The 10,628-nt window shown below is 47.5% G+C and overlaps 2 protein-coding genes across 3 annotated transcripts; both read left to right on the forward strand.

The window, feature by feature from the left end:
- The first annotated feature begins 1,810 nt into the window (after positions 1 to 1,810).
- On the forward strand, positions 1,811 to 4,835 carry LOC114588411 (olfactory receptor 2D3-like). Of its 2 annotated transcripts, XM_028713690.2 has the most exons (2): positions 1,811 to 1,826; positions 3,916 to 4,835. In XM_028713690.2, the coding sequence occupies exons 1-2, from the start codon at positions 1,811 to 1,813 to the stop codon at positions 4,833 to 4,835; spliced, it is 936 nt and encodes a 311-aa protein (XP_028569523.2). The 2 variants fall into 2 exon arrangements, with proteins under 2 accessions (XP_028569523.2, XP_028569522.2); XM_028713689.2 differs by lacking the exon at positions 1,811 to 1,826 and having other exon boundaries at positions 3,897 to 4,835.
- Positions 4,836 to 9,320: 4,485 nt separating this feature from the next.
- LOC114588614 (olfactory receptor 2T2-like) lies at positions 9,321 to 10,265 on the forward strand. Its single transcript, XM_028714022.2, has one exon. The coding sequence runs from the start codon at positions 9,321 to 9,323 to the stop codon at positions 10,263 to 10,265; it is 945 nt and encodes a 314-aa protein (XP_028569855.2).
- The last annotated feature ends 363 nt before the right edge of the window (positions 10,266 to 10,628 follow it).

The following is a 10,628-nucleotide window of genomic DNA, read 5'->3' on the forward strand; positions in this document are numbered from 1 at the left end:
GACTTGAAACCCATAACTTGGAAATGGACTAAATTACTTATCCGCTATTGGCTATAATATGCCATTTATTGGAAAGCTCATGTCTCATCTGGATGCTCCATCTGCTACAAACTGTTAGTTACTGATGACAACAGGATTAGGTCACTTCTGTTCCAACTGTTATGAATAGTAGAGGTGACTTGTTTCAGTGAGAGAGCATTTTCATAAAAATAGACATTGATGAAGACCTTGCTCTGTCTCATTACTACGTGCATTCATCTCTCTTAGATGGACTTGATGTTCAAATGACTACAAAAGGAGATGGAAGCAGGAAAGGTGAACTAAAGGAGAGGGGGCAGAGCCAGCCCACCCATGTGGCGCACTGAGGCAGCCACTTCGGGTGGCAGAATCCTGTGGGGTGGTGACCCTGTGGGTGCCCTCCCCACCCTGTTGTCACCACTGGAGAAAGGGAAAGAAGAAGAAGCTTCCAGTGAGATCTCATGGAGCTCTCATGAAATTGTTGCTGGGAAGCCACTTCAACCTAAGGGAAGGAGATGCAGGAATAAAACTATAGGATACCTGAAAAATTGTCTAACCCCTTATACACCCAATTGATCATGGTACTCAAGAGGTCAAGGCCTCTTGAAGGTACCACCTGATCAGGAGTTCCATTCTGTACAATATAAGAATTGAGGCTTTAGTGTTGTGGCACCTGCCTGCTGGGATTCCCCCTCCCCCATTAAATATTAGACAGGCACCATCTCTGTTGTCTTTTTGGCGCCTACTGAATACTGTCCTCTTTCAACAAGCCTTTTAAGTCGGGATATTTGGTCCCCATTTGCATCTGTATGGGAATTGTTTTAAATATTCTTTTTTAAAAAATGTATTTTTACTCTTTTATTGCTTGCTGTTGGAAGCAGGAAAAGAGATGTTTGAGACTCAAAGATTTCCCAGATAACACAAAGGAAACCAGTCAATGCAAGTTCCGTGCTCCAGAAATAACAAGCTATTGAGTCCTCAGCGAATTTCTTCAAGAACTGGATTCTTCTGGGACTGACAGTCATCCTGGAGGAATATAAAATCATTGTTTGTTTCCTCCTAAGTTCTCATCCATCACTGAATGAGCAGCAGAACAGTTACTCTCCAGAATGATCCGCTTTCCTGCTTTGATTGAATTATGCTTCTCCTTGGCTTGTTGACTTATCCATCATACTTTATCAGAGACCACTTAATTGACAAAATATATATTCCATGTAGATCTAGGAGGAACAGTGGCAAATGCAGTTGGTTCAAGTGCAAATTCTACTGTCAGAATGAAGCTTGACAGCTGCTTCAGAGATAGAACTAGTTGAACAGGTTTTCAGGTTAATAATGTATGGGCACAATTTTGGGAGAGAGTGGTTCATGCATGAAGAAGAATCTATTTCCAGTTGTGGCCATAAAGGATGAAGGTAAGCAAATGCTTCAATAGTCAAAACTGTCATTCTATCTGCATAGACATAATGGACACCAAGGAATGGAACCTTCCAGATTTTCATCCAAAAAATTCCAAAATATTTAAAAGGGTCATTGGTGTTCTTGCTGTTCTAAATGAGTGTGTGAGTATAGGAAAGATCCGTTAGCTGAGAATCTGAGACCTAAGACAATGAGGAAGTTAGCTTTTCCTTGCTTTGGTGGTTATGTATACAGTTGGCTCTTGAAAAACAAGTTTTCCTCCTTTGCGTGGACAGGCGGAGTCCCCAGATCCCACGCGGTCTCCCCGTCATGTGGAATAACGACTCAAGACAACGTGCTATGGGGTTAAATTGGCCACAACTTTATTAAATTTCAAATGTGGGTAGACCTTGGCTCAGGCATTGGGTGTTCTCCCTCCCCAGTCCCCAGCCGGGGACCTAGGGAGCATCAGGGTTATCCAGTGTGTGGGGGGGGGATGGGCCGGCTCTGGAGAACATATGTTCAAGCAGAGATAGCCGCCCCCGTAACGCCGCCACCGCAGGGGAGAGCAATGACGACCTTTCGGCGTACGGTCAAAGCCTCCCTTCAGAAACCCCTTTAACGGGGAACCCTGGTATCGCCGCTGCAAAGAGGAAGATGGACAAAAGGATTCCGCCCAAGGCCTGATACCGCCAAAGTTGTGACGTTTTGCTACGGGAAAGGCGAAACCTGCCAATGCAGGGAAATTCCTTTCCGGCCCTTTAACAGCGACCTTAACGTAGCAGCGCCCGCATACCTGTGAAGAAAAGTTAACCTGCAAAACCTGTGAAGAAAAGTTAACCTGCAAAATAAGACATTAACTGAGGGTGGGTAGGGTGGGAGAAGCTCTGGAGCCAAGTGAGGATTCCCAGGTAAGATCCTCCCTCTATTGTGTGGGCAGGTAATCCCTCCCCTACCTGGCCTGGTCTCCTTGGCAACGCTTCCCCCAGGTGGGATTGGACAACTGACTGAGGTAGGCGGAGACCTCCAGGTATCCCACCTGAGGGAAGGCAAAGCCAAGCCTATGCTGTTGGAGCCGCTCCAGATCTAGGGGCTGCACGTGTCCACGCAAAGGGCGCCCCCCGTTTTAAGCGGGGAGCGGTCATTATGTGTGCTTCTGCTGCCAGAGGGAATGAAATGACCTTTGGCTGAGCGGTAAAATCTTTGACTGGCTGCAACAGGACAGGGGTGGGAATCATCAGGATGGGAGAGACCTGAAGACCCCGTAAAGCAGCCTTCCCCATGCTGAGACTCTCCAAATGTGTTGGACTTCTAATCTCAGCCAATGATCAGGGCTGTCGAGAGTTGTAGTCCAGTCCCTCTGAAGGACACCAGACTACTAAAGGCTTGTTAAAGAGAAGCCCATATGGATGAAGGAAGTTATCCTTCATTGCTAGGAGAAGTCTGATGGAGCAAAGAAACAGAATCATCACCCAGTCTGACCTGGTAAAGGAAATTCTCACTGTCCCTAAATATTGTGACCATCTGGTTCCTGAAAACAAAACCCATTTTCTGAGGGGCTTCTTACCCCAGCAGACCATTTTCAGTTTTCAGACTAGGGTCAAACTAGGGGTGGTAGTGGCTTAATAATGTGTCTGCCTATTTATGCATGAAGTTGGGGGGCAGGCGGGGGTTGCAGCTGCAGCAGAGTGCACACAATCATAGAGTCATAAGGGACCTGGGAGATCATGCAGTCTGCAATCCGCAGTACAAATGCAACATCCTTATCCAGAGTCTATTGAAATGACTGTAGTGAATGAGGTTGTCTCTTCTATTGTCAATCAGTTTTTACTGCAAGAAAGTCCCTCCTGACCTATAGCCAAAATATGCTTCCCTGAAATTTTACCTCTTGACTCTAGAGCTTCTGTTTGGAGCAATAGACTACGTATATTGGACTAGCTGGACAAATAATATGATCACCTTTTCTATATCTGGTTTTGACCTTAAAGAGGGGCATAGGAGTGAGGGAAGGAGAACCCGACCATGGTAAGGGGTGCCAGTGCTTTCTGGACCTCCTGCCACTGGCATCACCACAGCTTTTACTGAGAGAGACAAGGCAGTGACGTGGTCAGTGTAGTGCAAACTCACTGGCAGAGCCAACCCTGCTAGTGCATTTGCACCACCTCTCCTTGTCCCTTCCCCTCCGTCTGCCGGTAAGCTGCGGAGACCAGGCGGCAATGGGAGGCCAGGTAGGTGCTGCCCCTCCCTGCCCCCAGTGTTACCTGCCCCCATGCCACCCCCCATGCCCAGTGCATTTCTGCTATAGATGCTATTGGGAAGGGAGTTTGGCTGATGAACTATGAGACTTTTATATGAGGGGAGTGGGGAAGGTCCAGTTCCCTTCACCTTCACATAGGGATGTGGGGAGGGGATTTTGTTAGGCATGCATTTTAACGTGAAATTGCTAGTTTTTAAACTTCCCTGTCATTTGTCTTAGGCTAAAGATGGCAAAGGATCTTACAGGGGCGAATCAAAGTTCTGTGTCTGAATTCATCCTTCTCGGGTTCTCAAGCCAGCCCCAAATGCAGAAGCTGCTGTTTGCGATCTTCCTGACCATGTACCTGATGACCCTGCTAGGGAACGGCCTTATTATCATCCTTATCAGGACAGACTCCCGTCTCCACACACCCATGTACTTCTTCTTGGCCAACCTCTCCTTCTTGGACATCAGCTATAGTACCACTATCGGGCCCCAGATGCTGCTACACCTCCTCTCCCAGAGGAAAACCATCTCCTTTGCTGGCTGCGCTACCCAGATGTACGTCTTCCTGTCCCTGGGGATAACTGAGTGTGTCCTCTATGCTGTGATGGCTTACGATAGGTATGCCGCCATCTGCCACCCGCTGCGCTACACCCTCATCATGAGCAGGCCTCTCTGCCTCAAGATGGCCGCCGGCTCGTGGGCCTGTGGCTTCTTCTTTGCCATGATGCATACTGGCTTCACCATGCAGCTGCCTTATTGCGGCCCCAATGAGATCAACCACTTTTTCTGTGAGGTGCCGGCCATCTTGGAATTGGCCTGTGCAGACACCCGGGTCAATGAGCTGGTGGACTTTGTGGTGGGGGTGATTGTGCTCATGATCCCACTTTCTTTTATAGTGGTATCATACGCTTTTGTCGTAGCAGCCATCTTGAGCATCCGTTCAGCCGAAGGAAAGTTCAAAGCCTTTTCCACCTGCACCTCGCACATCACCGTGGTGACGCTCTTCTACGGGGCTGCCATGTTCATATACATGCGCCCAGCATCCAGCTACGAGCCAGAGAGGGACAAGAAGTTCTCTCTGTTTTACAATGTGGTGACTGCTCTTTTGAATCCATTTATCTATAGCCTAAGGAACAATGATGTCAAAGGAGCCCTGGTCAAGCTGGTTTTCAAACAGTAAGCTGTAGTGCCTAATGTTCACGGGCAGACGCAAAGTAAAAACGAAAACAAGAAAAAACCGGTAGTAGCCCATCCTATTGTCATTGCATGACTCATACACTGTTCAAGAGTGGGGGTGAGGCAAGAAGGTTTCTGCATCTTGCTAAGGTACATCAGGCATCTGCCAGGGACTGGTTGGATGCCAAAGGGCGGTGGGAGGCACCAGCTGGGGAACCTCCAAGAGAAGAAAGCTGAAAGCCAGGGAATTGGTGGTGGGGCTACGATGAGTGGCCAGAGGGAGAAGAGGGAGCAGACCGGGAGGAGGTGCTGGAAGCTGAAGGGGCAACAGGGTTTTGTGAGCAGGAAGCGTCTGTGGCAGAGAGCAGCCCAGACTCAGAGGCAGAAGCAGAGGTTGGAGAGGAGGGGGGCCAAGAGGCAGAGATGAGGCAAACAGATGAAGAAGCCATGGGTCTCCTATGCCTGCTGTGACCTGTTCCCCTCCTCCTTGGTCTCTCAGAACCCACTGAGGTATGAAGAGAGCGAAGCAGAGGCAGATAAGGTGCCAGAGTCTCTAATTACTTGAGAAGTCCTGGGGGAAGAGGAGACTTAGGCAGCTGTGCAAAGATGGGGACCTTCAGTCCTCGCAACTGCCTCATTGGGGCAAGATCTACTGGGAAGAATTGCTGTGCTCTCTAGGCCTGAGCTGTTTTGTTTCTTTGAATAAAGAGCGTTAACTTTACTGATGCCGTGTGAGTTATTGCTGGCCTGCTTCTGACACCCACCCAGATAGAATCTCTGAGGGTGCTACAATATGCTGCAGGAGTGGGGAAGCTCAGGTCTCCGTGTCCAGCCCTCAGGAATCTTCCCAGGTCTTGGCCCTCACTGATCCTGCTCCACACCCTTTTTTGCCTGGCTGGAATATGTCTTTGGCAATCCCTCTTGTATAAAGAGAGGTGTGTGTGTGTGCGCGCGTGTGCAATGCAGCCTATTGACTGGATTATAGGTCATATTCACACAATACATCTAAAGCACTCTTTTGCCACTTCAAACACTGTGGAGAGAGAAATATTTCTCCCTCTCTCTAGAATTCATGCACATCCAATGAAACTGGACATTGGACGATTCAGGACAGATAAGCAAATGTGCTTCTCCATACGGTGCAGAGTTAAAACTATGGAAGTCACTCCCACCAGAGGCTGTGGTGTTCACCAATTTGGAGGGCTTTGAAAGACAAATACATGGAGGTAAAGCCTATCCAGCAGGCTCGTTCTCTCTTGTTGCTAATAGTGATCTGTTGGTTCCCTGTGAAAAGGGAAAGACTGGAGATGCCATGGTTAACACTCCCATTTCTGATCTGAGGGACAATAAAGCAGCAGAACTCAGGACAGTTAAAGTGGGGTCTCAAAACACCATTGTGCTATTTGAAAGCACACAAGATAGAAGGCAGAGGGGAGAGTTGGTGACTCTACAGAGAGTACAGCAAGGTCCAGGGTGACCAAGAGAGGGAAGCTGGAAACTGTGTCAGAGCACAGAAGAACGCTTCCATGCTCAGACCACAGAAGATGAATCATGGTGACATTCGACTGGATAATGACAATAAAATAGTATTGTAGTTGTGTCTCTGACTCTATGATGGATGCGCTGTTATCTACAGGAGCTGTGGGCAGCGCCTAGGGCTCTTCAGATGTTCAACTCCTTCTACCACCTGCCCCAGACATCAGAGCAAATGGTTGACACTGGTAGGTGATGGCACCCAGCTACATCTAGAAGCATGGGAAACTGCCTTAGATTGAGTCCACCCAACTCAGTAGAGATGACACTGGGAGTGTTAGGATATAGTTCCGTTCCACCTTAAGTGGTCAGGCATGATTGTTGTGTGTCACATGCCTGTTTACTTCCTGCTCACTGGGAGTTTTCGTTTTGTATATAGCTTTTGTTCTGGCTGTTTTCCTGAACACGGATGCAAGCAGTCAAGTTTTTCCTTTGTTCTGATCTACGCTGAATAAAGCTGTAAATATACTCTCCTGGCTGAATCTTCCATTGTGGAAACTCTGCAGAAAGGGTGTGCACGAGTCTTGAAATGTGTCTGAGGCTCATGTTGCTAATTGACTGATACGGTTCCAACGGGAGACCGGGAGATTGTCCGGAGATGACCTGGAGGCCTGCCTGATGGCTTCGTCTCCCTGGCAGTATCCCAACAACAGGTTATGGGCCCAGATTCAAGGCACTTACAGGAGAGTAAGACTGCGGAAGACTGCGAGAGGTATGTGGGGGAAAGCAAGACTTTTCTGTGCCGCAGCAGAGTTTTTGATGTCCGAGCCAACTAATTAGGCTGGAGGAGAGCAAGTAGGCCTCATTGATTTACGAGCTGCTAAAGATAAGACTGATTGTAAAAGGGAAACCAGCTCATGGTTGGCTTTGTAGGGTTTAATGTAAGGGACATTCCCAGTTATCCCTTGAGATGCCAGGGTTAGAACTGGGAATCTTGTGCATGCAAAACAGACGCTCTGCCATGGAGCTATGAATAGGAACCTGCTGTCTGCTTCATGGGTGCTACTAGACAACCCATGTAAGAAACACTGTGGGTGGCATGGCGGCATCTTCCCGTTTCTTCTCAGGCGGCAAAATGGGACACACCGCCCCAGGCCATGGCTTTCCACCACAGGTTTCAGATGGCTACATGTTTCCCCATCTCTGACATAAGAGGTGGTTCTTAATTGCTCCATTGGTTCAAATCAATATATGGTTCCTTTTCAAATCAATAAGTGCACAGCCTCTTTTAAGCTCCAATTGGTTGCATTTCTGTGTCTTTGCACCTGATATGCAGAATTCAGTTGCGAGTGTGACTGTTTGGAATAGACTGGTATACTGAATGCGGCTATGATCTGGTCCATTCAATAAAGTTATTATGCCTCTGTTTCGCTCAATGTCTCTTGGTCCCTCCACATCCCATAGGCAATTGCTGCAGCTTCTCCAGCCCAAACATTAATTAAAGCTGTGGGATTTAGGAGACGTGTAAACCCAGAAAGGCTTTTCTCTCCCAAGGAGACCATTTTAAGTTGCCTGAATGATGCAAAGGAATAGCCATAGTTGCAAAATAAAATAGATTGTTCCAGCACCATATCCCACTGGTAAGGATTCCTTGGGCTATAAGAAGCATTTCACGGAGGAATGCAGATGGAAAGTCAAACATCAGAGGAAAGCATAGCAACCTTTTGTGGGGTGTAGATTGCAGGTAATAAGAAGATGGGGACAGGGCAGTTTTAAAGGGCATGTGGATTTCCAGTGGGGCAACCAGGGCTGGGGTTGGGGGTTGAAGTACAAAATGCCATGATTTAACCCAGTTCTCCCCAGCAAATGACCACTATCAGCCCCCAGAATTCTTGGGTGTGCTGAGGCTATGAACAGATCTGACGACGGCCCCCACCAAGTCCTTTCTGCTCTCTCTTTTTTGAAAGATGTTATAGTCTAGGGGGACTGGGTGTTGGCCAGCTGCTCATTTTCCTTTCCCATTTTCAGTTATCTGTTTTGTTTATGTGCACTTTTCTATACATGTATGTTAACACTGGTTGGCTGGAAAATTCAGGTAAGTGTGACTTTCAAAGGAGGGCTCCGTTTTAGTTCTCACCTTGTTTTGGAAAGTGTGGATTTGACAGATTAGTCTTTTAATGCAAACTGAATGTCTCCCCAACCATCTATTCCCAAGGGAATGTGCTTAGTGTCAGGGCCGCAAAAGCAAAGAGCATTTTATTCCTTAGGCATGATGGTGCTCTGGTTTATGTGGGTTTAAAATGCTCAAAGGTTCTGTTATTTCAATCAGACTTGGCAGACTGTTGTTTGTTCCTCTTGCTCCAGCTTGCCTATCAGGAATGTAGAGAGAGATAGAAAGCAGGGGATTCAAGAGGAGAGGAGGGGAATATTTCTAAATTGATTTTTAGATCCCTAATAACTGTGTGCTTCACAAATAGAACTGTGTGCGTCACAACTGAAGCACCCAAAGACTGTGGGACAATAAAGTCCCAGGTCTGAGATGACCCAGCTGCACCCCTATGGATTTCTGAAAGCCACTAAACTTTTGCATTCAAGTTCTAGGGTAGACATATGCAAAGAAGGAAAAACCCAGACACAAAAAGTTGTTGAGCTTTTTGCAAAAAACCATGACATTTTGCTGACAATCCCCCCCGGATTGTAATTTCAACATTGGTATCCCGGACATTTCCAGGGGGATACGGACATGTGGCAACTCTAATTAAAGCATACAAGCCTGGAGGTTTACCCCCAACCATCCTCATTTCAGCATGACGTATGTAATCTCACTGACCACTGAATACATAAGATGGAGCTACTTTAGAGAATATTTGAAAAAGAAGTTCCGGCAGCTAGGGTGTTCCTTTGCTCCTATCTGTCTCCTTCCCCTGCACTGCTTCCTTCATCACTTCTCATCTCGCCCTTGCTCTGCTCCAGTTCTCATGCCTCCATCTTTTCAGGTGCCCCTCTGACACGAAGGATGAATGGGACGTCCTGGACCGAGTTCATTCTTCTCGGTCTTCTCAACCACACCGTGATGCACACTGTATTCTTTGCTGCCATCCAACTTGCCTACCTCATTGCCTTGTCTGGAAACTGCCTCTTCCTATTTGTGATCCAAACTGGTCCTGATCTTCAGACCCCCATGTACTTCTTCCTCAGCCAGTTGTCCTTCATGGACATCTGTCTAATCTCTGCTATTGTCCCCAGGATGACCGTGGATTACTTAGGGAAGGAGAACACGATTGAGTTGGCTGGGTGTGCGACTCAGATGTTTTTCACACTGACCATGGCAGGAGCAGAATGCCTCCTACTGAGTGTCATGTCATATGACAGGTATGTGGCAATCTGCAAGCCTCTGCAGTATCCCATCCTCATGAGCAAGAGGATCTGCCTGGCCATGTCAGCCGGCGTCTGGGTCGGTGCTTCTCTTCATGCCGTGATACACACCATTTCTGTGTTCCAACAGCCCTTCTGTGAGTCAAATAGGATCGATCAGTTCTTCTGCACAGTCCAAGCTCTGCTGAAATTGTCCTGTTCTGATACATCCACTTATGAACATGGGATATACCTTACCGGCATAATCTTGCTTCTGGGTCCCCTTTCCATCATCCTGGCTTCTTACATTGCCATTCTCTTGACCGTCCTACAAATGCAATCGTTGGAAGGGATGCGCAAGGCTTTTGGCACCTGCCTGTCCCATCTCTGTGTAGTTGGCATCTTCTATGGAGCAGCCAGTTTTAAGTATATGAGACCCAGGTCCTACAGAACAGCACAACAGGATAAGGTTATCTCTGTGTTTTGTGACATTATGACCCCGATGCTGAATCCCCTGATATACAGCCTGAGGAACCGAGATGTGCTGGCTGCACTGAGGAAACGGATTGAAAAATGTACTCTGAATATACCGTTGAGTAAATTCTGAGGCTGACCACCCCAGAGGCAATCTCTGGGTGTAATCTGTATGGGGCAGGGGGGTGGGTGAAGAGAGACCAAAGTTGCATGTGAACAGAGGCAACCCTTCAGACACCCTCTGCTACCCTCCTGATAAGGATTCCCACCCACCACCCCCTTTAATTAAGAGCAATACTATATAACTCCATGCTATGTATCTCACAAGTATAGTCTGGCCTTTTGGCCACTTTGTATTGGAGAAGGTCAATGTCCTTGCAATTGTAACAGATGTCAAAAATAACAGGAGTATTGTGTAAGATTCAAAGCCATGCAACTTTGATGCAGGGAACAGGGATATCTCAGAGAAGTGCTTGGAAGTGAGTGGTTGGGGTAA

Source organism: Podarcis muralis, chromosome 2 (assembly GCF_964188315.1).
Source record: "Podarcis muralis chromosome 2, rPodMur119.hap1.1, whole genome shotgun sequence".
NCBI classification, from domain to species: domain Eukaryota; kingdom Metazoa; phylum Chordata; class Lepidosauria; order Squamata; family Lacertidae; genus Podarcis; species Podarcis muralis.